The 26,014-nt window shown below is 35.5% G+C and overlaps 1 protein-coding gene across 6 annotated transcripts in view; it reads left to right on the top strand.

Moving 5' to 3' along the window:
* VPS13A (vacuolar protein sorting 13 homolog A) overlaps positions 1-26,014 on the top strand; it is a 110,064-nt gene that overhangs the window by 15,320 nt on the left and 68,730 nt on the right. For 5 of the 6 annotated variants that reach the window (XR_004237810.1, XM_032097544.1, XM_032097545.1 and 2 more), the window contains exons 11-24: positions 965-1,092; positions 1,299-1,405; positions 2,082-2,253; positions 2,625-2,687; positions 6,455-6,590; positions 7,161-7,255; positions 8,052-8,194; positions 9,483-9,684; positions 9,765-9,879; positions 12,615-12,751; positions 16,516-16,648; positions 17,465-17,582; positions 21,263-21,401; positions 25,471-25,555. Coding sequence is in view for 5 of the 6 variants with exons in the window: in XM_032097544.1 (XP_031953435.1) it covers positions 965-1,092; positions 1,299-1,405; positions 2,082-2,253; positions 2,625-2,687; positions 6,455-6,590; positions 7,161-7,255; positions 8,052-8,194; positions 9,483-9,684; positions 9,765-9,879; positions 12,615-12,751; positions 16,516-16,648; positions 17,465-17,582; positions 21,263-21,401; positions 25,471-25,555 (1,773 nt within the window). In the remaining variant the exon portion in view is untranslated. The other variant, XM_032097548.1, reaches the window with a different exon arrangement.

The raw sequence follows: 26,014 nt of genomic DNA, 5'->3' as shown, positions 1-26,014 counted from the left end.
AATACAAACATTATACTTACATATGAGAATTACAAAAAATGAAGTTTAGGAACCTAAATACAGGGAGAAGATTAATTGAAATGCTATTATATACAGGTGTAGCTAGAAGTTTCATGGTTTCATCTTGCAAAAATGCCTGTTTCCACTTGTATGAACCTTTCAGAGAATTTGGAATATTTGCTATAGGTAGCAAATACTGATATAAAATACTGATATATAGGTAATATATCAGTATTTTCTGTATTATATATCAGAGATGAAAGAAATTGTGTTTGATAAAAATATGATTTACACACATTCAAGCAATATAAAAATTCTGATTGTTGGTTCAATTGCTGAAACAGATTAAAATACTGAACTAAACATGGCGTCAAATGCCTGATATTGCCAGGCTATGGAACAGATAAAACATCTTCTCCGAATGTTTTTTCTTGTGACGTGCCTCACTTTTATGTAGAATCCATGTTGATTTTTTTTCATTCTTGCTTGGGCTTGGATTTAGAAATATGGAATGTTTGGTTTTAACCACTGTTGTGAGTATAATTTATCAAACAGTAAAGCATTCGTAACAAAAACAATTTAAAAAACCTTATGGAATAAGAGTTCCTATAGTGAAATAAATGCTATATTTGAATCTGTCTTGTGCTATAAATGTATCATAGCCAAAAAAGAATACATTTGTTACAAATGTAAACTATTTATTGAAACATCTGTGTGTAGTTCAGCATACAGGAAAGTTTGTGGTGGTGATCAGCAAAAATTTGTATGATAAATGTTGCCAGAGTGAAACTGAAAATTTTGTTTAGATTGTATTCTATTTTAAGCTCTGTTGATGGACTTAATGTTTTTCAGGTCTAGCATTTTAAAACTAATAATCTGTCATAATTTAAGATAAGTATATATAAAATTAATTACAGTCTTAAATAATTTAATTGCACTTTTTGTATCAACTTGTGTTTTTTAGTATTCCGCCCAATTTCAGCTAGAGCCAAACTCCTTATGAATCCTCGATCTGATGTTGACTTTTCATCACCAAAAATGGACTTAGATGTAAACTTACAGGATATAACTGTTGAATTCAATAAGCCACAGGTACAAACTATTTTTCTGAAGTTATATGTAATGTGGTAAAAAATTCAGCTAGCACAAATAAGAGAGGCAGTCTTAAATTTTTCGGTGTACGTATGGAATCTATTAACTTAGTCTTGTATTTCTTTGTTACTAATTTTCTCTTCAAAAAGAAGTTTGATACTTGTTGTTCTCAGGTAATAATGCTCAGTTTGAATTTCTTTGCCTAGTACTTCAGTGTTATGGAGCTTCTTGAGTCTATTGATATGATGACTCGAAATCTGCCATATAGGAAGTACAGACCTGATGTTCCATTGCACAACAACGCCAAGACATGGTAGGCAACCTCAGACTTCGAAAATAATTTGTTGGTTATTACCTTGAAATAATTACCAAGGAATTGCTTCTTACTTAAGGAGGTGAGAACTAATTTCCTTCTGAAAGGAAGTCTTCTCTTTTGTTTTTATTAGTTTTTCTTAAGCTAGTATTGTAAGAAGTTGATAAGGACCTCAAACCAAAGCTGAGGACACAATATTTGAAAACCTGTGATTGCTGTATTAAAGACCACTGTCAGGAACTTAGGTCTGATAGTATTCTTGTATCATAACTTTGTTTAAATGAAGGCCTGCTTGCTATATGTTAGGTAGTATTACAAGAACATGGCTTTTTTCTAAAAATAGGTAAACCTTTTCAACACAGATGGCAAGGATTTGATTTCTTTTCTGAAGATTCCATACAAATATATTTTTTTGTTCTCACACATACATGCGTAGATTTGTGGGTATTTTTCATACACAGTTACCTTTGAATTTTAGGAAACGGCAATCTGTCAACTTTGGGTGGGAGAAAAAGAGTAAAATTCTTAGGTTTCTCAACTCATCAGAAGTGCAGTATTAGTCAAGGCATTTCATTCTTTCAACTTGATGTTATATTTAGTGAAAGTCTGCAAAGGCTTAGGAGTCTTTTCAATATACCAAAAGGAAGGTAAGCTATACATTTGTCTTTGCTTTTAGGTGGAAATACATTATTTATGGCATCCTTGAAGTAAATGTTCAACCTAAGCTCCAAATGTGGTCATGGGAACATATTTCACATCATAGGAAGCAAGTGAAGAACTATAAAGAGATGTATAAAACCAAGATAACATCAAAAAAACCTAATGAAGAAATCTTAAAATTGTTGGAGGTGAGTAATTTTGTGGTGAAGGCTTAAATATTGTTCATCTTGATACTTGTTCCAGCTTAAATGTTAAAATGTTCATAAATCGATCAAAGTTAAAATAAGATTTTCAGTGGCCATACTTGCAACTTTGTCACTACCTTTTTCTGTGGGTAATATTAACAAATACATGAGGTAAGTCTTTAAATTAGAAACTGCAAGAAAGAACAACTTAAACTGAGGTGCTTTTCTTTTCCAGGTTTCTTTGAAGTTTTCAGATTGAGCAAATTAACTTGGATTGCATAAATTTAATTGCTTGCTGTTGTTTCCTGTAAAACTGAGCTGTGGAATGTAACAATTGTCAAATTGTCAAAAATAATTTCTCACCTCTCTTGTAGGAATTTGAAAAAGCCTTGGATATTTTTAACATCACTCTAGCGAGGCAACAAGCAGAAGTTGAGGTAAAATTGCATCATTTAAATAAGTCTATGAATAGCTGCAACATGAGGTTGTGGAAATTTTAGGCAGACGCCGTTTAGTTATGGTGATCGAATTGGGTATCATACAGTCTTCCGATCTTCCTTGTTCATGGTTTTTTATTATAAAGCGTAGTTAATTTTTCAGCTTGTAATGAACCAAAAATTAAATAGCTCCATATACTGCTTCTTCAAAGTGACTGATCTGGGATAAATTCTTTTCTACTTCTGGTTGGAAAGAACTGCTGTGGAAAATATGGCCAAAGGATGACCGAAGTCAAATTGGAAACAATTACACCCAAAGCTGTGGGGTTGGAGGGTCCCTCCCTGAGCCCCACAGTGGCCTGGACCATTAGTTTATTCCTTTTTATTCATGGTACTGTGTTACGTAGACTGATCACCTGCAGTATGTTGACTCTTAGCAAAGAGATGCAATGTTCCTATTTGCAAATGTTACTCAGGATAGAGCAAATGCAGAACAGATTTAAAGTAGGTAAGTGCATTTAGGTAAGATGATGTGACTTGATTAGTTACATTTAATTTGTTAGCCTTGGTTTTCCTAGGTTAATGTACTGCTTAGTTTTCCATGTAGTGTCTGAGCATCTTTCTAGGACACTGAAGTGAAATATTTAGAGTTTTTCTGAAATCTGTGAAGTGATTTTTCTCCATTAATAATGCACCTAAAAGTAAGCAGAATAAGAAGTTTGTAATCTGAAAGAAGGCAGTAATTAATAATTAAACTTTATAAATATCAGTTACTGCTTGTAGCAGTGCTTGAGAGCAATTTTTTTGTTTGTTTGTTTTTGTTTTAGTATGTGAAGTATATTAAATGTGGTATATATGTAATTGCTGGAGTCATAGATACTGTGCTTCTAACCCAAAACTCTGAAGAGGAATCTATATACGTAATTTTTCCTTCTATTTTTCTATATGTACACTCACATTTGAATGCTTGTGTTATCATTATCCAGACTGTAACAGAACCAGAAGGAACATTCATGGCTGTTCCCCTTCAGTTTGGCTGAATTGTAGTGCTTTTCAAGGGGTGGGGGAAGGTTTGGTTTTGATTTAGTTCTCATTTGATCTTGGAATAGTCTTATCTTGTAGTGTATAGTTTCTCTTGGTTTTATCTTTTTCCTCCAGCTTCTTGCAAGGTGATGGAAATCCTGAAATATTTCCTATCTAGTTTTCGTCTTCTTTTCCCCAGTATGATTGTGCTGCTTACAAAAGGTTATGTCATATTGCATTCCTGACTACCTTCAAAACCTGAGTTTTAAGATAGCTTCCTGTAACACTTAGAAGTAGGTTGCAAGAAAATGAATTTTCAGTTGTTTGGACTTTAAGTCTTGCATTTGAAAAATGTTAGAAGTCTTGAAAGATGTGCTAGATGATTATCTGAATATATTTCAAGGTATTGAAAATCAGGTCACAGTGATTCTAAATTGAGTTCTATCTCCATTTATCTGTCAGGACCCATCTGTGTTATTGTTATCAGGTCATACCTCTGAAAAGGGATTTGAAGGACTTACAAGAGCCAAATCTGCTATTGGTTTGGTATCCTGACAGTTATCCTTAAGTCTGCCAGGTATTTTAAGGAGCACCCATTAGATGTGGGCTGAGTAAAGCCAGGCAAATGATCCTGCTGTTTCCGAAGCTTTTCTGTTTCTTAAAAACGTACGTAAGAGTTGAATTTCAAGGGCTTACTTTTATCTAGACATTGAAATCAAGTTCCTCAGAAATCACGTTTGTGATCACAGTGCTGATTTTCTGGCAACTTTGTAGCCAGAAAATAAAGTTTGGACTTTATATTCCAAACCTCAGACCACTTTTGCTTCTTCATCATGAATGCTCGAAGTACCAGATAGTAGCTTCAGTGAGCTAAGCATCAAGTCTCTGTATCAGCTTGAGAAATGTTACCCTGTTTCAAGTTAGGGCAGACTTTTGGGATTTACCTAAGTAAGAACATAGGATGGAGTTATGGAATCATTTAGGTTGGAAATGACCTGGAAGATCACCAAGTTCAACTGTTTACAGAAAACTGCTAAGTCTACCAGCAAACCGTGTTCCAGAGCACATCTGTGTGCCTTTTAAATACCTCCAGGGATGGTGATTCAACCACATCCCTGGGCAACCGTTTTGCTTGGCAACCCTTTCAGTGCAGAAACTTCTAATAGCCAATACAAACCTCCCCTGGCACAACTTGAGACTCTTTCTGCACGTTCAGTTGCTTGTTCCTTGAGAGGATAGACTGACCTGTCTGGCTGCACCCACATTTCAGGTAGTTCTCTCTTTTAGTCAAAATAGTTGACCTTGCTGATTAAGGTTTAAGTCTATGACTGTGTTGATTACTAAACCATTGTAAATGGAGGACAGAGAAAGCTCAAGAGGATTCTTCAGCAAATTTTTGTAGTTCCCATACTGCACAAATTTTTTTGTTCTTCTTTGCAGAAGTGGCTTCTGTCTGCAATCTTTCTTACCCTGCACTCTGGTGCTTCTGCCTCAGACACATTAAGAGTCTTTAAACATCACCTATTTGCCATGGCAGTTGTCATTCAACACCAACCCCTCAGTATCCCAGAAACCTGTAATTTCACAGTAATTTAACATCCTTTTATGTATGACCTGTCCATTTTTACTTTGGGCCATTCACTTTGTGACATCTGCTTGATGACATGGTAACCTTTATAAAGAGGACTTTGAGGACTTTGTTCAAACTTCTTGAAGCTTTGTGTTGTTAAGCTGACATTCTGTATCATCTCTCGAGGTGAATCAATAGTATAAATTCAGAAGCCTTTATGTTTTTGTGGTGAGTCCTGCCTTCCTTTGGCCAGTAGGTATATAGATGTGATAAGTCTACTGACTTATAGTCAGCTGTTTTCCCTAGTTGTGTTGCAGAGATCTTGGGGTTTTGAATGCTGAGAAGGGATCCCTGTCTCACTTCCACTAGATTATCTTTAAATTTAGGGCTTATCTGCAACTGTTCATATATTTTTGGATCGTATCAGTCACAAAGAAAGTTAGTTTGTGTGGATCACTGCAGTTCTGAGAATCACTTTGTCTTTTAGATCTCTTGATGTTTGTTTGCTGTCCACATGACAAACTTTCAGTGGTCAGTTTTTGATGTAGTCTACACCTTCTTTGAGGACCCAGTATTGGAATCATCACTGGCATCAGCTAGGACATCTCCTAGTTGTGGAAATAATGAGTGTGGGAGAAGGGAGGACTTCCTTACTATTCTAACTGTATGTGTCACATGCAGGAATAGTTAGAGTAAATACTGTATTATGGGAGTAAATACTACTTTAATTGCTTTGGGTATCCATATTGTAAGGAAAAATATAGGGCTAATGTAAAATTTGTCCTGTGATGGCTATTTAATTGGTTACATATGTTATTTTAAATGGTTTTTTATAAAGCTGTTGTAGTAATGTAAAACACTATATAATGTTGGGTTTTTTTATGGTGAAAGCTAGAGAGAAAATCTGCTATGTAAGAAATGTTTATTGACGTTTTACATGCTCTGTTGTTTTGCAAAGGTGGTTGTTATTATGCAGAGTAAAATTGGTCCGATAATGCACTGTGTACTTGAAAAAGTGACTAGAAGGGGAACTGAGAAACAACATTTTGCCTTTTTAGTGGTTGTCTAATTATGTTCTGGTGTGTTAGAGCTGCCTTGGGTCTATATTTTTCTTAGGAAAATGAAGAAAGAAGCATGAAGAAAATTACTTACCTGAATATTTTTTAAATTTAAGGCAACTAAGGCTGGATTGAAAATCTACAGACCAGGCGTAAAACAAGATGATGAAAATTCTGGTGGCTGGTTTAGCTGGATATGGAGCTGGTCAGGTGAAAAAAAGGATGAACAAAGCCAAGAAATAAAGGGTTCAAGTATGATAATTTATTCTTTTTGTTACCGGAATCTATTAGAATCCTTGGTCCCTAGCAGTTGGAACTTTGTTATCAAATTACTGCTGTTTACATGTTCCCTTAGCTTTTTCTTTTGCTGATGAAATTGTTAATTGTATGTAACAGAGGTTGTACAATTGTACAACTCCTTCCATAGTTTCTTCTGAACTGCCTTCAATACAGTAGAAATTAATGGAATGTAAAAAATTTTACTTCAGTTTAAAATTTGTCTATTTCATGCAATGTATGTTTGATTTATGAGGCACCTAGTAAAGATTATGGAACATAGAAAGTAAATCAGAAAGGCTCCTTCTGTTGTTACCAAGCTAGGAAATAGAACAGGTAAAGAAAAAATTGTAAGAGCATTTTAAAGCATGCTTTAGATTCTCAAGACTTGGCTTTAAGCCCCAGGGTATTTTCTTCTACTAATTCAGGGCAATGTTGACAGTATCTATTGTATGTTATAAAGCTGCTAAGCACAGGGAAGTGTATAACTGTTTTCATTTTTCGTATACCTATACTGAGTTTACCTAACCTCTTGAAATGTGACAGGTCTTGAAGAATTGATGACACAGGAAGAGAAGGCTAAACTTTATGCAGCAATTGGATATAGTGAAACAGCTGTGGATCCAACCCTTCCAAAATCAGTAAGTCATAGCTGACTATATGATACCAAACACTTGGTAGCTATATCTACTAATAAAAATCTACAGATGGTAGGAAATCACTTCTAAATTACTTGAAGCTCTATCTCTATATTTGAATACTGTTCTGATACTTTTTAATGAAGTTACTGCATGCCGGATTTCTACATAACAGAGCATCATTAGATGCGGTTTCAGTATAGTGGTTATAAAGCTTTCTTTTAGATATTCTGAAATAATAAAGAATAAAATTTTGCTTGCTCTAACAACAATAAAATCGTAGATGTAGTGTATTGTGGTTTAAACATTGAAGTATAGTCATATATTATCTTAAAATATTCAGAAGCTTTTTAAAAAAATGCACTAAGGAATCTTAATAAGGGATCAGAAAGTGCACTGGAATATAAAATATGAGTGATAGTAGATGAGGTAGAATAAAGGATTATATAAAGAAAGAGGTGGTTCAAGGATTGTAATGGGGAAGAGCAACATTTTGAACCATTTGAAAATAGTCTGATAAATCATCTTAATGTGAGATACCAAGGATTATATGATGAACAGCTTTCTAGCTTTGCAAGAGACGGTCTTTATCACAAAATGTGGTAAAGGTATCAAAGACAATTGTTTGTAAGGATAGTCTAGTCTTTGTAGACTTTTGCACCAGCTATGCTACAAGCTATTCATGCATGAAAACAACAGTTTCAAACTTATTTGTAGCTGTCATCTCTTCATAAACTGTATCAAGATGTATATTAACATATTTTATACCCTTGTGTTGTTGTTTTTCTGGCACATGTAGTATGAAGCCATGAAGTTCTCTGTGAAGTTATTAAGCATGTGTATATCAATAAGAGAAAACAAACAAACTCCTAAGCTGGTAGAATTTGCATTAACTGACTTGAGTACAGTATTTACCCAACGACCAGGTGCACAAGCAATAAGGTGAGCTTTCTCTGTCAAACTGGTTTTGCTCCTCATGAAATGATGATGATGTCTAGTAGGCATTTTAAGACTCTGTTATGGTATTTAAGTGGTCAGTTCTTGTGCAGTTTGGAGTGGAATTACTCTGCAGCTAACAGATGAATCATGGATACTCTTTCCATGATTGGTTTCTCTGCCTCTTCAGAGCTTTTTGTGCCAATACAGATACACTCCTTTTTTTTTTCAGTTTGTCATTGTTGTGTGCAAACAATCCAGTTACTAACTTGTTACTTGCTTTGAAAAGTGACTGTTACGTATCCTCTTGAAACTTAATCTGAACAAGGTGATCTCACAACCGCTTGTTCATGGGCATTTAACATGACTGAAAAGTTCTTGTGTTCCCAGTTCACTTTTAGATTTATGGAAGAAAGATGTAACTGATGATTTTTCCTTTGGTTTGTGCTCTCACAGTAGGTGGTGAAAAGCATCTACTGAAATATTTCAATTTTATTTCAAATGTAATGACTTAAAAATTCTGGGAGAAGGTAAACTTCCTGTTTTAAACCTTGTTCCCTCTACTTTGAGACATATAAGTATAATCTGTGTATGATACCAAGATACCATTGATCTTGATTATTTTTATGCATATTTTTTTGTTAAGTTTTGCTTAAGGGTTTTCTGTTGGTACTCCTGTGCATCTAAATAGCCCTGATAATGCTATTGTACTAAGAAAAAAGGAAAAATACTACATTTTTTACAGTGAATTATTTTTCTTAGAGTATTGGGAGATAAAGGTCTTCAACTGAGAGCTGTTACAGAGGTGAACAGTGTATTGGAAAAAAAAAATCCAATTAAAAAATACCTCTTGGAGTAATGAGACTATTTATCTTTGTTTCTTTTATTTCTCTGCACCAGAACCCTTTTCTCTCTGCTGTATGTCTGTTTCCTACTATAAATATACCTTCTAATTCCTGAGGTCATACTGAAGAATTCCCATTTGTATCTCTTACCTGCCCTGACACCTGTCCTCATGAAAACTGTATGGAGGAAATAACTTGGATGTCCTTTCGTATTTAGACAGGGGCAGCTAACAGACACAAAAGATAATGAAATGGAAAACAGTTAACACATGATTGTATGTATTAAATCCTTAGAATAAGCTGTTTATATTTAAGGTGGGGTAGAGATGTATTGTACTGGTTAGTGGGGGGGGGTTTTTCCCCATCTGATTTTTTTATATTCTTACCATCTAATTGTACTTAGCCAGATGGATATTGCATCTGAATAATCTCCTTACATTTCTTTACAGGTTTGAAACAAAAATTACCTCACTTGAAGTTACAGGCGTGTCTCGAGAAAAGTGTACACCCTGTCTCCTGTCTTCTCGAACAGTCTATTCAGATGAGAGTACCTCACTTTTAAGCATCATGTTTGAGACTAATCCTTTGGATGAGAAAGCAGACCAGAGGATTAGAATAGAATCACAACCACTGGAAATAGTATATGATGCAGTAAGTAAATATTTGAATAAACTATAAATCATCAAAAATCCTGCTTAACAGTAAATTTACCATGGGTGTTTTTTTAACAGATGACAGTAAATAACTTAGTGGATTTCTTCAGACCTCCGAAAGATGTACATTTAGAGCAATTGACATCAGCAACTCTGATGAAACTTGAAGAATTCCGTGAAAAAACATCAACAGGCAAGTGCTGAATGCTCTTCTGATGGCACACTCAGACAAATTTTAGATTCTAGGAGTGTGAAAACTGCATTTTTCCCTATGGAGATGTATGCATCCAAGACATACCTTTCTAACACAACAGCTAAATAAGTTGAATTATTCAATCTCATTGCAATGTGTTGATTCTAGGTATTGAATAATTTTATGTCTGTATCTTTTTAAACTTCACCTATTTCTACATATTTGTAAGATATACATATCTATGGTTATGTAAAAACTGTAGATAGTCTTTCAGTATTTTTACTCCATACAGAGTTAAAAGGGTGTTATATCTTCTGTTTAGTTCATCTGATATGTAAATGGCTTTAGTTATTTAGTACTCCTCAAATACTGATACTGAGATATTATTCCTCTAAGTTAACCTCTAAATCCCTTTCAGATTTCTTGTTTTTGGGGACATTATGCCTTTGTATAGGTGTTTTTGATTTTCTGACTTCCTTGATGAATACTGATTTTGATTCGGATTGACTCCGTTCAAGTTATATAAAATATGTTTATCTGCCTTGCAGCTGCTCAGCTTTACAGCCATTTCACTAGTTTTCATTTCATCCTGTTTATCTCTAGAGATCTTACATTTTAAGACATGAATGCAAGTGTTGAATACTGTGAAGACTAACACTGAGGTCTGTGGAATTAACTTGTTCTAGTAAGGATGTCTGAGGCTTTGTAGATCAGAGCTGTGTCCAGCACAGTGTCCTGTCTCTGTGGATGGGAGTGGATGCTGAGGGGAGATTTAATATATAAATTATTCTTAAAAGAAAAAAACGAGCAATGGATGCTTTCTTAAACCTCTTTTAATTTTATAACCTATTAATAATTAAATTGTAAATATAAGAAAATCTGAATACTCAAGTAATAAAGAATTTAAAGAAAACTCAAGCAAAATGTTTATTTAATTGATTGCTTTTATCTGGCTAGTACTGGGAGGGAAATCAAGTATCAATGGTATCTTTATTCATTAGTTCTTCTTTGACTGAACTATTTAATTAAGGACTAATATCAGATTAACCAGAGTTATGTGAGTCATCTTGCTTGTCTTTTCTTTCAGAAATTTCTTGAGCAATATTGAGTATATTGATACAACAGTTCATTGTTAATTTCTGAGATGAAATTTTAAATTTGCTTAGATAAAATATGCTTGGTTCTCTGTTTGTTAGCACCAAATACAGTGGTGTTGATCATAATTAGTTTTTTTGTGGAAATATGAAATTGTGCTCTGTGTTTATTACAGTTTAACCATATCATTACTGTAGAAGTATACCCAATACTGTTTGTACCCTCATGAGAATGCTGAGTTGCCTACAGTAACCTAAAACCTTGTTCCAGTCACAAATGAAAAATTTGGTGGGAATGTCTAAAAATATGTGGTACATTGCTTGTAAAATCTTGTCTGAGTCTTAGAGAATTTCCAGGGAAAAAATATTTGATCTGCAGAATATTCTGTTGCAAGGGACTATGCTAATCTCAGAGGTAGAATAAGAAAAATGGAAATATATAAATGTAATTAGTATGTTCAGACCTGCAGTCCTCAAGAATGAGTTCTTCACACTTTTCTTTGAAGCAGTAGAAGATAGCTGGAAAACATGGGGGAACTGTGAACTGCAAAAGTGAAGGAACCTGCTACACCAGAATAGTTACGATTTTCAGCACTAAAAGACATTACAAAAGTTTGGTTTACTGGAGGTCAATTTATGGACTCCGCTACATTTTCTTCCCAAATAAAAGAAACAAGAAGATATTTGCTTGACCTTTCTACATCACTCAAATTCAGTTAGGCAGTGCAAACTGAAAAAATCTTACTCTTTTTATTATTCCAGGTTGTTTTGTCTTGCAAATCTTGAAATGTAGTTGCCATCCAGTTCTTTACTGACTAGTCTAGCTCTCCAGTGGCAGGACAACCTTTGATAATGTAACAGTTTTAATTGGTTTTTTACCAGTGGATGTGCTGAATGTCATGTTGTCATCTTCATAATTCATTATCTCTACTTCTTTGATCATCAGCGTGTTGTACATGGTAAATATTTAATGGATTATGGCTGCATCGTAAGGCAGTTTCCAGACTAATTTGAAGCAATACCATTCATTCCTCTTCAGCTGAGCAAAAAAGCAGAATTTGATCTCAAATCTTATGACTGTCTGATTTTCCCAACTAATTGCATGATTTTTAAGCATAATTTTTGTAAGATTATATATCTGCATATCTTTGATATCTCAAGATGGAGATGCTTGTCAGCAGAGTTAGTGTAAACTTCTGTATCTCAGTATTAGCAAACACTAGTAGTTTGACCAGTGCAGTTGGATACTCCCAGTAAGAAAATCTAGAGCAATTAAATTTCTGAATCTATGGAGCATAGTGGGTTAACTCAGTAATTGCAAAGTTGCAGTTCACATTCCGGTTCTTCTCAATTCATCTCTGCTCAGTGGGAAACTTTTTTGAGTTTGCATATGTCATGTTGTTGTTTATACTTGTTAGCAGTGTTAGCTATCATTATTTCATGTAGTTGATGCTTCTTTAAGACTGCCTATAATGATTGGTTCAGAAAAAATATGAAGATCATATGTACCTTAGTTATCCGGCGTACAGAGTTTATTTAAAATTAGACCTGATTTTCTTTTTATTGCTTTCTTTTAATCCTATAGGTTTTGTATGAACTACTTTTGTTTGTTTATATTTACTAATTGTACTGTTTTTTCAGGTTTGTTGTATGTTATTGAAACCCAGAAAGTTCTTGACCTCAAAATTAACCTCATGGCTTCATACATCATTGTTCCACAAAAAGGATTCTATGATCATACATCAAATTTACTACTTCTGGATCTTGGTAGTTTTAAAGTATGTATTTGCCTAATGCACTAATTTACCAAAAATGATAATTCAGCTTTTACATGATTTCCAGTTTTGTAATTTGCATTTTATGGTAGTGATTAAGTAAAAGTATCTCTTGCAGTTTATATATTAGGTATTTATTTTAAAGTGCTTTCTAGTCAAGGCAGAAGTTACTGAACTCTTCTCAGTGGATTCAATGCAAAAGAATTTCTAGAAAATACTCTTCCCCTAGTATGAAACTACTGTTGATGGAACATGGAAAGTGTTACATGGAAAGTGTCTAATAATTTTTTACATTGCCTTACAATATAAAATAGACTGTTACATGGAAAGTGTCTAATAATTTTTTACATTGCCTTGCAATATAAAATAGTGAACTTCTTTCTTATGTGATTAAATGGTATTCTTATTTTTCATATTATTATTACTTACCTCTTATGTTTGAGATAGTGATATATCTTTTTGACTTTTACCTTGCATGAAGTATGTAAAATTATAATTTATCACTACAAAATCATAGAAGAGACTTTCCCCATATTATTAGCGATCTTCTTACTCATTGATGAACTTGTGTTCTTCAGGATAAATGATCTTACATGTGTACAGGCAATTTAATTTTTTTTAGTTGTACTCTGTGTAAGATTGATTCTTCCACTTTCTGTTTAAATTGCTGTCTGTTTTTTTAGTAAGAATTTGTTTCAAATTTTATAATCTTGCTAAAGAGATAAGTTTTCTATGTAGTTTCCACAAAATTACTTTCTGAACATGTGATTTCAGTTAGAATCATAGAATGATTTGCCTTGGGAGAGACCTTTAAAGGTCATTGAATCTAACCTCCCTGCAATGAGTCGAGACATCTTCACCTAGATCAGGTTCCTCAGCCACCTGTCCATCCTGACCTTGAGTGTTTCCAGGGATGGACATCCACCCCTTCTCTGAGCAACTTGTGCCAGTGTCTTGCCACTTATTGTAAGAAAATTCCTTATATGTAGTCTATATCTACTCTTAGTTTTAGAATGTTACCCATTGACATGTCAGAACAGGTCCTGGTAAAATGTCTGTTCCCATCTTTTTTTTTGGCCCACTTTAAGTGCTGAAAGGCTGCTGAAAAGTCTCCCCAGAGCCTTCTCTTCTTCAGGCTGAACAACACCAACCCTTTCCGCCTTTTTCTCAGAGGAGATGTGTTTTGTCCCTCTGGTCACATTTCTGGCCCTTCTCTGGACCTATTCCCAGAGGTTGCAGTATTCCAGGTGAGGTGGAGAGTAGAGGGGCAGAATCCCCTCCCTTCCCCTGATGGCCACGCTGCTTTGGATGCAGCCCAGAATATGTTTGGCTTCTTGGGCTTCAAGTGCACATTGTTGGGTCACGTCCAGCTTTTCATCCCCCAGCACCCCCAGGCCCTACTCCATAGAGCAACTCTCAATCTGCTTGTTAGCAGCTTATATTGATCACAGAACTACTGAATCACTCAGATTGGAAAAGACCTTGAGGATACTTGAGTCCAGCCATTAACCCAGCACTGCCAAGTCCACCACTAAACTATGTCTGTAAGTGCCATGTCTACATGGCTTTTTAATTCCTGCAGGGATGATGACTCAACCACGTCCCTGGGCAGGCTGTTCGAGTGCTTGGCAACTCTTTCAATGAAGAAATGTTTCCTAATATCCATTCTAAACCACCCCGAGGCTGTTTCTGCATGTTCAGTTGCTTGTTTCTTTGGGGAAGAGACAAACTCCCCACCTACATCCTCAAGAGTTACAGACTCCTTTCAGGTAGTTTTAAGTAAGGGCCCCTCTCTGCCTCCTTTTCTCCAGACTAAAGAACTCCAGCTCCCTTGAGGCTGCTACTCATAGGACTTGGGCTCCAGATCCCTCCCCAGCTCTGTTGCCCTTCTCTGGACGTGTTCCAGCACCCCCATGTCTTTGTTGCTGTGAGGAGCCCCAAATTAAGTATAGTATTCAAGGTCTAGCCTCACCAGTACCAAGTGCGGGGCGACAATCCCTTCCCCAGTTCCGCTGGCCACACTATTTCTGATACAGGCCAGGATGCCACTGGTCTTTTTGGCCAGCTGGGCACACGCTGGCTCATGTTCAGACAGCTGTTGATCAGTTCAACCTGCTGACCTCCTCCTGGAGCTATGTCACTAAGCAGAGGAATTCTCTACCTGGGCACACCTCCCTCAGGACTTCTCACTGCTGCTGTGGGGTGTTGGCATAAGAGTCAGGCACATCCTGCAGCCTGGCACCTCGGTGGCAGCATGTTCCCACCAGAGCTCTGTGTGATCAGCTGCATCATTCATGGTGGTGCCATGCTTTGGTAATAGGGGCTGCCCCAATCCAAGTGCAGGACCTTGCAATAGGTCACGTTTAAAAAGATTGTATTGGATTGCTCCAGAAAGTAGAATTAGTGAAGAAGATTGCTCTGTAGATACTAAAAATTATGTGGTGTGGTTGTAAATCCAAGTTCTTTCAGTGGCAAGTAATTTCACTAGCTCTTCTGAGTGTTGGTCATTTGTAGGCAGTTTGTGGAGCTGGCACTTTGTAGCTGTGTGTGTGCTTGAGACAGCCTCCTGGATCAAATCCTAGATCTAATAGCCCACCTCCTTTTCCACCCATACAAGATTAGTCTTTGAAGAATTACATAGAAGAATACATTTCAAAATCAGACTTCAGTGTGTCTGTGAGATCTTTTTCCTGAAATGGATGAGTAATTTTTGTAGTGAATATGACTTCTGGATTGGTTCCTCTGATTCAATAGAAATTAGAAATACCATAAGCGAAAATTCAGTTGCCTCTCAGGATATGTTTATTAATTCTGTATTCACTTTGAGTGACATATGCTTAAGTGAGAGGTAGGTCGTTTGTTGAATGACTATGCTTCACACAAAACAAATAGTCTTTTTTCTTCAGTTGCATACTGGAGAAGATCAAGCCCTGGGAGGAAAAATGACATAAGAAATTAAAACTGTGTCTCAGTGTAGATAAATGGGGTTATTAATTCAGTCATTCTGAATTTGAATCTCCAAGTTCTTTTTAACATAAAAGTTAAAATGGACTTAGAGTCCAGCAGTACTGAAAAATAAATGCTATGTCTTAGATGCTAGTTTTTAAACTTATTTTAGTTCTCTTGATTATTACCTGGGTTTGACAAAACCAAATATGAATCCAAAGTTATTAGACATATTAGGATGAGGACATACACATTTCATCAGAGATGAACATCAGGGAGGGCACATATAAATGTGAAATATCACAGAAGTATGGGTGTCCCAAAGCTGAATCAAAGGCATATTGACTCATATTAAAGGAAAGACATTGATGATGAACAGTCCAAATAATCTTTTCCTCTCTAATATGTCTCAACTGAATTCAACAGGATTCAGAAATAAATTTCATGTGTCTGAGTTGACGAATGCAGTAATATTTTATAGATAAAAATTCTGAATTATTCTACTGATTACAAAGGGCTAGAGAGTTTATACTTTGGAGTATAAGCCACTTAATAAAGAAAATTATTCTGTACAAAGTATACAGTATATTTTAATTCACTTTTTGTTTATTTCTTTGAGGAAGAAATGGTGTTAATACTCTGTTTTTTGTTTTGGTGCAGGCTAGGAATGTTAGATATTTGCTGTGCTGTGACAGTTGTAAGACTCTGTGACCTTATAGTGAGGACTTAATCGTTTGTTGTGGTAGGAACAAGTATTTGTAGAATTAGTGCTTTGAATATTTTTTAAATTGATTTATGCTTTTTTTTGGTCCTGTTTCAAGATGACAAGCAAAAGTCGTTCTGATTTATCAGAACTCAAAGTAGGACAAAGCACTATTGAAGATATAATGTCAAGGGCTTATGACAGTTTTGATGTCCAGCTCAGCAGTATGCAGTTACTGTATAGCAAACATGGTAAGTATTCATGAAAGTAATCTTTCTTTATATGACTAAATATAATGTGGGAGTTGTTGTGCCTCATATTTTTAGCTGAAGCAGTGGAGAATCTCTTGGAACATACTTCTTCAAATGTAAATGTTCTAAATTCTGTACTATGAACATGTTATGAGTTTCCAAAATGTACCTTTAGGACTTCAATTCCAATCTTAGCAAATTTATAATAAAATCCCTTTTATTGAAGGTGTCTCATTTGATTTGTTGCAAAATAAATATAAGACTGTAATTATTTTGTTTATGGTGTTTTCCTTCAGTGCCTTTGCTTTTCTCCAGATTTTAAGCAGAATTCACAAATAGTTGTAGGTTTGATGATTTTTTGAGGGTAAAGAAAGGATGAGAATCAATTTACTTCAAGAATTGGAGTCAATTTATTTCAATGAGGTATCAAAGGAAACTTTAGTATTTTGGGAACTAGCAACACAGAGTCAGTCATAATCAAAGAAGTCTTAAGCATTTAATTCTTAATCCTTTGGTTCCAGGGGAGAATCCAAAGCCTTAACTCCCAGTACCTGTGCATGTTAAAAATTGGGTCCTTAGAAGTCTACCCCATGGATGGGTTAGCTGTGTAGATGAGAATGGGAGAAATTATTAATTAGTCTTGTATGTCTGAAGTTCAGATCATGTGTAATATACATCTATTGATAAAGCTGTAAAAGAGATCGTGGCACCTGAATTTTTAGCCATATATACTAATACCAGATACTTGAATTCTGTAATGTGTACTGAGAAGGAATATCTTTCAGTGTTTAAAGTAGGTTTTCTCTGCTCTTCTAGATGAGAACTGGCAAGAAGCTCGGAAGCAAAAAAATTCATCTCAGTGTATCTTGCAGCCCTTGGATGTAAACCTGGAATTTAGTAGGGCTATGGTTGTTACAGATGCAAGAATGCCCAAGTATGTATTTTTCCCAATTTTGAAATTTTATGCTAAATGACTTTTTTGAGGGGGAAAAGAGAAAAAAATAAGAATCATACCTGTGCTCTTTTGCATTGGTTATGTGTAAATCTTGGAAGTAAAATACATTTATCTGGAAAAATAGAAAATAAATAAGTTTTTAGATATTGAGAAGGTGGTAGAATGTTATAGTAGTATGTTTAATGCATTTAAAAATTTTTATTAAAAATATTACTGCCTCTTTTAATTCAGTCTTACTAGTAGATGCATTTCAGTTCTTACTGAAAATACCAAGGAACTAAAAATCTGAACTTAAAATCTCTTTTATAAATAACAACAAATATTTTGAGAAGTAATGTGCTATCATACTCCCTCTCTTTTGACTTGCCTTATTGCTCTAATTAGTTTACCTGCTGTGAATCACTTCTCCAGGAAACAGCCCGTAATGCCTTGAAGTTTGCCCTTAGGCTTATTTAGCAAAATCTTGTTAGTTATGGAAATTGTACCAATCAGAACAAAATAATAAGTGCTGTTAATAATGGTCAGTGATTGCGTGGTGTAATACGGCCACCTTCTGGAAACCTGGGAGGCCGGATTCTGAATTTTGATGCTTACAAAAGATGTTACGTTTTCCCTCCTTACTTTTTCTCTGTTTGGTGAAGAAGGTCAAATAAGGGGAATACAATTCACAGGAATCTTTTTATGTTAGAAAGTGAAATTTAATTTCTATGGTCATGGAATGACATAGTTTTAATGTAGATTTGTAATTGACATCTCTTGAAGTTTTGCAAGTATAACCTGGATTACGGAATGTCTGAATGTCTTCTCTTAATGAGAACACCTGTTGCAGTATTGCAATACTACCTGTCTAACTGTCTTGGCTACCAGGTGTGCTTTGCCAGTTAATGTGTCCAAACTGATTCTCGAAAATTTCTCCCTAGTTTTTCCTCTGCATCACATTGGGTATAAATGTAAAAGTTAACTCTATCTTTTGTTTCAGCAAGAATCCCCTAAACTGTAAATTTTAGGAAGTATAGTTGAATAGGGTATTATGCTTACATCAGTTACATATAAATAAAAATGTATTTTTAGTATACATGTATCTATTCTTTTGAATTTCAATTTTTCTAAGTATACTGTCATGTAAACCCAGAATGATATTTTTCTAGAGTTTTTTTTTAATTAGTGTTTTGAACTGTCTGCATAGAACAGCATAGTTCTGTTGAGAAAAATGAGTGGAAAGATGTTAGTTTTACAGCAAAACCTAGTACTAGAATTTTTGTTTAGTGTAGTAGGTTTTTACGAATTAGTTTCTTAGTTTGGAAAGCCCCTGTTTTACAGTTAGTCATCTGAAAAGCAGGTGGTTGGGTGTCTCTGTTTTTTGATTCTTTGATTGATTGTCTTCCAGTGACCATCGAATTCATTTGAATTCCTTGCAATTTTGTTGTTCAAAACAGTAATGAATTTACTAGGCTTTGTCCTTGCTTTGTTTAGAAAGGCACATTTCTGTATTGCTTGAGGAGAATACCAATTTAGGTAATTTTGTTAATCACTACTGTACCAAGGCACTTCCATTGTTTATCTGTCTTTTCATCTACTTATATTTCCTAATCCTTAAAATGGTCTTTCATTCTGATTGGATATGTATATCTGCATTTCTTCCATTTCTAGTAACAGGATGTTCCTTACGGTTTCTGTCACTTCACATTTAGAAGCACAGATATGATTCTGTAGTTTTATAGCCTGTATAAGGTTTTATATTTTTTTAATGTTTGTTTTATCATGTCATATGGTTCCTCCATTTTCTGGAGGAAGTGTCTGTCATATGGTTTTTGAAGGTGTGTGAAGAAAGTATTAGGATAGCAATGTTAAGAGCATCTATATAATAGCATTCATTATAAACACAATAAAAATTCCAGTGTGAAGGAATGCACCTATTAGCAGCTTTGATGGTGGCATTCTTTTAACATTTCTTTCTCTGTAAATACAACCAGACTAAACTTGAAGGAAGTTTCTGCACACATTTCCTCATCAATTGAAGTACTTAGCTTCTCCTTGCCTCAGTCTCTACAGATGAGGATCTCTTAGATCTCTACAGATCTGGAGGTTTTCCACACCTTAAAAGCTTTTGTTTTAAGGAGGGGTGTAGAGAGCTGAGATTATTTGCAGTTGTCTGCTTTGTATCTGCTGAGTGTCTTCCTTCTAACTGTATGGGCTGTCTGTTGTACAAACACTCATCAAAAATGTGTGTTTTAACATTATACACAAATTTTTGTAGAGAGGTTTAAGTGAAATGAAAGTGAGAATTGCTATTGTATGCTCCTCCAACAACTGAGGAGCACAGCAGAGAGAGGTCCCTTCAAACCCGGTGGCTACATACGTTAACCCTCTCCATAATAATGAAAGAGCAAAAAAGAAAAAAAAAAAGGAGGAGTCTAAATCTCTCCCTGATAGAACTGGAATAAGAGTAAGATTAGTAGTTGAGAATTAATCCTGTAAATTTAAGGATGTGAAGAAATTAATGATCTGATGAAAACTGGTTAGTGTTACAGTTTAACATGTACTATTTTGTGCTTGCTTAAGTGTCAGAAGTTGTTTTTTCAGATACTCTTAAAGTATCAAGGTTAGCTGAGATGGATTGAAAATACGGAGCTTTTTGGTTCTCACATCATCTTCAGTCTTATATTTTATGTCCCTTTGAAGACTGAGAAGTTTGTTAAGAGCATCAAAAATGGAAGGAAGTAGCTTGTCTTGTTCCTTACACACTACGTGTTAAGCATCTGGTGCTGCCTTTTGGTTCAACAGTTACCTGTTGAACAGACCTCTTTATCTGTTCTAACTAGAAGTTGTAATAAAAGCACAATAATGTTCTTTGAGCCAATTTTCTGCTTACTTCTGTTACACTCACTTTTATGAGAAACTGAGTTGTGTTTTAGGTTTTTAAAAACTCAATGTCTATGTTTGACATGATTCTACTTCTTTTTTGGCCAAAGCCTATTCAAATACACTTAAAATGTGTTTTATTGTTGTCATTTTTAGTAATGGTTATTTTATTATTTTATATCCTGTATTGCTATACTGTTTATTTCTTTGTTAAATATCCAGACTACTGCTAGAGTCCACTTGGCTGTACATGACTTCTAGGAAGTATTTTGTATACTTTTTTTGAGCTTTGAGCCCTGAACATTTCATATGGAAAACCCCCTCCACCTTCTCTTCTGTAAGATACTGTGTAAAAGCTCAGTTATGTGATTTACTGAGTAATTAAATTAAATACATGAACTAGAGGGAGCAATTTCTGATTGTAAGGAAAATATGCCTTATGCAGCCTAACGGGAAGTGGTTATTAGTACTGTTTGTAGTCCTGATCCACGAGACTTTGTAGCAAATGGAAATATAAATTATTAATTAATATTATAATATAAATTATAAATTAATGAATGGGTATTTTCTGATTAAGTAACTTTTCTGTGTGCAACAGAAGGGTTGCATGTATATATGCACACACACATATATATACGTATATATACACACTACATGTAATGATTAGATGAATAATTTTCTGACCAGGAAGACTTACGTGTTTTTCAGAAGAAAATTAATGTGAAATTTGATTGAAAAAAATTTAAGATTGATTGTTTTAACTGTGGAACTTTTGACTTTGGTTTTTTAAAAAACAGGTTCAAACTCTCTGGACAGTTGCCTTTACTTTCTATCCAAATATCAGACCAGAAGCTGACAAGTATTTTGGAGCTAATTGATAGCATTCCTAAGCCAGAAAGTGCACCTGCTACCAGTTCTCCTCCAAAAGTAACTGAGGTAAGGTTTTTAAAAGAGATTTCATCAAAAATGATCAGAAAAATACCTTCTTGATATTAGCATTCCAGTTTTGAAAGGTGCACAAAGAAAGTGGAGAACAAGCATTGGCTTAGTGCCTCTTGAAAAAGTTAGCTCTTTCTCTAAAGCTGTAGAAAATTTTCTTGCTATTTAGTTTATTGTGAACTTTAGCCAATAATTATGAAATAGTTGTCCAGTGTTTGGACTTAAAATAGAACCCCTCAGAGTTTTACTACTATGGGAATTAATTTGTAGTTAATAATTATCTTGACTAACAAACATACTCAGTTTTGTTGAAGATGAGTTTAGTTGTACCTTCGTATTTACACATGTATCATAGTGCTAGAGTATTTGTGTTCAGCTGTTTCATGTAGTGAAGAAAACATTAAATGCTGTAATTTTTGAAGTTCAAGTATTATGTGATGTTAGATGAAAGTTTCAAAAGCCAAACAAAATGTATTCACTATCTGTTTTGTAAACAATGCCTGTCTGGCAAAAGTAGCAGGTTTTTTTCATCAGACCTCAGTGCTTTTCCCATTTCAAGTTCATTACACAATGTAGCTCGGGGGTGGAAGTTCTTCTGCACTCAAAACAATTACGAGTTTGGAGGGTGGTTCTTGCTCTTTCCCCACCCCCTTTCCTTAGTGAAAATGGTTTGGGTCACTGTTTTATACCTTCTTCAGAACAGAAGTTTGCCCCCTTCTTATTATTCCTGAAAAATGTATTTCACCTTTTGAGCTGTTCTTAACAAAATTAGGAAATGAACTCACAGTTGCTAATTTTTGACATGACTAGTCTGTGTGATCTGGCTATGTTTTACATATGTGTAAAACAGTTCTATCATTAGAATAGTACTCATCTTAAAAGTTAAAGACAGAATTTGGCTCTCAATTTTTCTGTCATTTGTAAATACTTCTGACAATGTGTTGTTACTTAATAACTCGCACACTTGGTTCTAAAGGACTAGCGGTCATCTTTGTATTTGGGGTTTTTTAGGTTATTTGATAATCTTTCCATCTTTGTACAAATTATTCTGCCCTGTTCTGGAAGGCTGTTGCTACAGCTTGGTACTTTCTGTGGGTTATATTAGCATACTATTTACTAACAGTAAATGCAACAATTAGACATGTATACCTGTTTAAAGTATATTTAGAGCGAAGACTGTTTCACTTCCGTGTGTGGTTCTTGCCATCTCTTTAGTGATGCTGTTAAAATTTTAGCTAATTCTGACCTGCTCTTTTTCACTCTTCATATACTAGTAGTATACCCAACCAAAAGCTGCCTTAATCTCTGTTGTTTTGTGCAACTAATCACAGACTAACTTTTTTTGAGGGTAGGTATTGGGACTTCACTTTTACATAAATAGAATCTGCATGTATAAGATGATTGCCCTGTGCTTTCTAACACTGACTATGCTTGAATTTAATTATAGAATTCAACTATTACATCTGAAGTATTTTAAGTGACCTTGAAGTAGTTAGTATTATCTGTACATTAGTTGTGATATACACTAGATGAGGTGAGGGAAGACTGTGGACCAAGTATGAATATATTTGCATTATATGTGAATCCGTATCAAAACGTAAGCTTAAAACCCATCTGCTCAAGCTTCCATCTACTTCAGACCTTGACAGACTTTAATTGCTGGTTAATTTGAGTGGATTTTGTGCTTTGGTGGTGGCTGGTATATTGCCATACTTTCGTCCTTACAGCTGTAATTCTTCTGAACTTTGTTAGCATCACATCACTTCTGAACTGAAAAGGATGTGAGTGCTGTTTTCTTCTTTACATTTTGAGTTAGTGGTGGAAGTGTTCTTGAGCTGTGAAAACAGAAGACATTTTGGAACAGATCCTTCTACATTTTTGCGCTCAGTGTTTTAGTTCAAGAACACAGTCCACTTCGATGTGGAAGGCTATTTTTCATGGTTTAGTACTATGAAGTCAAATTTACAGTTTTTTCTCCATGTTTTGTTAGAATGTGGAAGTGTTACAAATGACACACTTTCACAGTTACAAGACTCTTGAATACTTTGTTTATTACTCATAGGCATGAATATACTTGGTAAAGTCAGATTAGGTAGGCTGGAGACCAAGAGAGATGTTGAAATGTTAAGAGTGAGATGAAAAATGTAGCCTTGGAAACAATATTAAAGATGAGTGTTTCTTGTTGCCATAATGTCTAGATTTGATACTGTGATTTTGTGAATAATTGTCTGAGCCTGAGCTTTGAGAGGTGCAGTAACAAGGGAGAGGAGAAGGTGTGGTGGTGCAGAGAAAGAACTCCTGTCAACCATGCAGTCCAGAACCAAAGACACTCAAGAAGAAGGGGCACACAGTGTACAGTTCTCTTACTTTACCACTCTGTGCAAGGCACATGTTTAATACATGTGCATGTCGAACTTGAAGGTGAGAATTCTTTACAAACTCAGATTGCTGAGATTGCTTTCTGAGACTTGATGGTAGATAAACCATTTGGATACCTTTACTAAGAGAATTTAATTCTATCATGTATGAAACCACGTGGAGTGGAGGATTCCTGTTCTGTAGTGTACTCTAGTGGCATTTCACGTATTTTCAGTTACTACTCTGGGCCATGCATAACTGCATTTCACAGCTGAAGACTCAGAATCATAGATTATCCTGACCTGGAAAGGACCAACAAGGATCATCAAAATCCAACTCCTGCACAGGACTATCCCCAGGAGTCACACCATGTGACTGAGAACATTGTCCAAATGCTTCTTGACTCTGTCAGACTGGTTCTGTGACTTTCCTGGGGAACCTGTTCCAGTGCCCAACGGCCTTCTTGGGATAGGACCTTTTCCCAGTGTAAACCTCCCTGACACCCCTTCATGCTGTTCCCTTGAGTCCTGTCACTGGTTACCAGAGAGAAGAGATCAGTGTCTGCCCCTCTGCTGCTTCTTGTGAGAAAGATGAAGACTATTGTGAGGTCTCCCCTCAGTATACTGGTTGATTTTTTTTTTCCCCGTATGTGTGACGCAGTGCAATTCCATAAGGCGAAGTACCAGGTCCCACACTTGGTTCACAACAGCTCCAAGCAGTGCTACAGGCTGGGGACAGAGCGGCTGGAAAGCTGTCCAGCAGGAAAGGAGCTGGTGGTGCTGTATGACAGGCAGCTGAACATAAGCCAGCATGTGCTCAGGTGGTCAAGAAGGCCAATGGCATCCTGGCCTGTATCAGCAATAGTGTGACCAGTAGGACCAAGGCAGTGATTGTCCCCCTGTCCTTGGCACTGGTAGAGCCCCACCTCGAATCCTGTGCTCAGTTTTGGGCTCCTCACTCCAAGAAAGACTGCGGTGTTGGTCTTTTCTCCCAAGTAAAAAGTGACAGGACAAGAGTAAATGGCCTCAGATTGCTCCAGAGGAGGTTTAGATGGGATATTTGGAAAATTTTTTCACCAAAATGATTGTCAAACATTGGAGCAGGTTGCCCAGTGGATGAGTGACCATCCCTGCAGCTGTTTAAAAGACTTGTAGATGTGGCATTTAAGTTTTATCACTAAGCCATGTTCCTGGCAGTGCTAGGTTTACAGTTGGACTTGGTGATCTGAAAGGTCTTTTCTAACATAAATGTTTCCATGATTCTACTGTCTGCTCTAATTTTTTGTGTAGCTCTTTTTTCTTTCTTCCCCACCTGGCACTTGGGTTATTTTTGTAAAGAACTGTTGATCTTTGTTGTTCTCTGAAGTTGCTGTATTGTAGTCCTTTGAGGGACTAGGTTTTGTCTTTTATGATTTTTCATATAACATGCCATTTCTGACCATCTTTTGGTCTGTGAAGTTGAGTATTTGAACCTCTTCACTGTTTCCTAGTGTGTTCTCACTAGCTAGATGCAAGTGCAATAGCTGCTGCTTCTACCTATTTTAGGCCTCATTTCTCCCCATGCTTATAATTTTAGTAATGTGTTAAACTTTACTGATTTGCGCTTAAGCGAAGTTTCCCTAAGCTGTAAAACTTTGATGCAGCATATATGCATGCAATAGCATGACCAATAAACACAAGAAAAAATTTTATGGTATCTCCTGTTTCAGGCAGCACTGTCTCCTGTGCTTTCAGCACCACATTTATCTCAAGGCATGTATCCTGTTTTGGATCTTCATTCATTTGCTGAGTCAGGTAATATAATCTATTTTAAAATCTTGCTTAAGAAGCAGGTCAAGTCAAGAAGTTTTTTAGTTCTTTGAATTAATTTACTATTCTTGCTGTAAGGAAGGATATGGGGCTTTGTTGCAAGTTCTTGAGGGCTGAATAGTGTTATATTCTGTTTATCTTATAATTGATACTGTATAAACTACTTGAGTATTTTCTCATAGCAATAAAATTCTGCATGCTTGTTTTTGTCATTCCCCTCCTGAAGGGTATAGCAGTAAAATTTTATTTGGTATGGTGGCCTTATTTTTGTCAGGGCATATGCTATTGCAAAGCTCTATTCAGGGCATCTGAAGTAGTATGACATATTTAGCTTTAGCATGTACTTAGTCCTCTGATGATGGTTTTAGTTATTTTCTTATGGTGAAGGATTTCTGTCCTATTTAGGTGGATTTATTTATCTGGTACTGAAGGTACCAAAATTAC

This window comes from Corvus moneduloides, chromosome Z, assembly GCF_009650955.1.
Source record: "Corvus moneduloides isolate bCorMon1 chromosome Z, bCorMon1.pri, whole genome shotgun sequence".
Lineage (NCBI taxonomy): Eukaryota > Metazoa > Chordata > Aves > Passeriformes > Corvidae > Corvus > Corvus moneduloides.
This window is presented reverse-complemented; position numbering and strand designations above follow the sequence as displayed.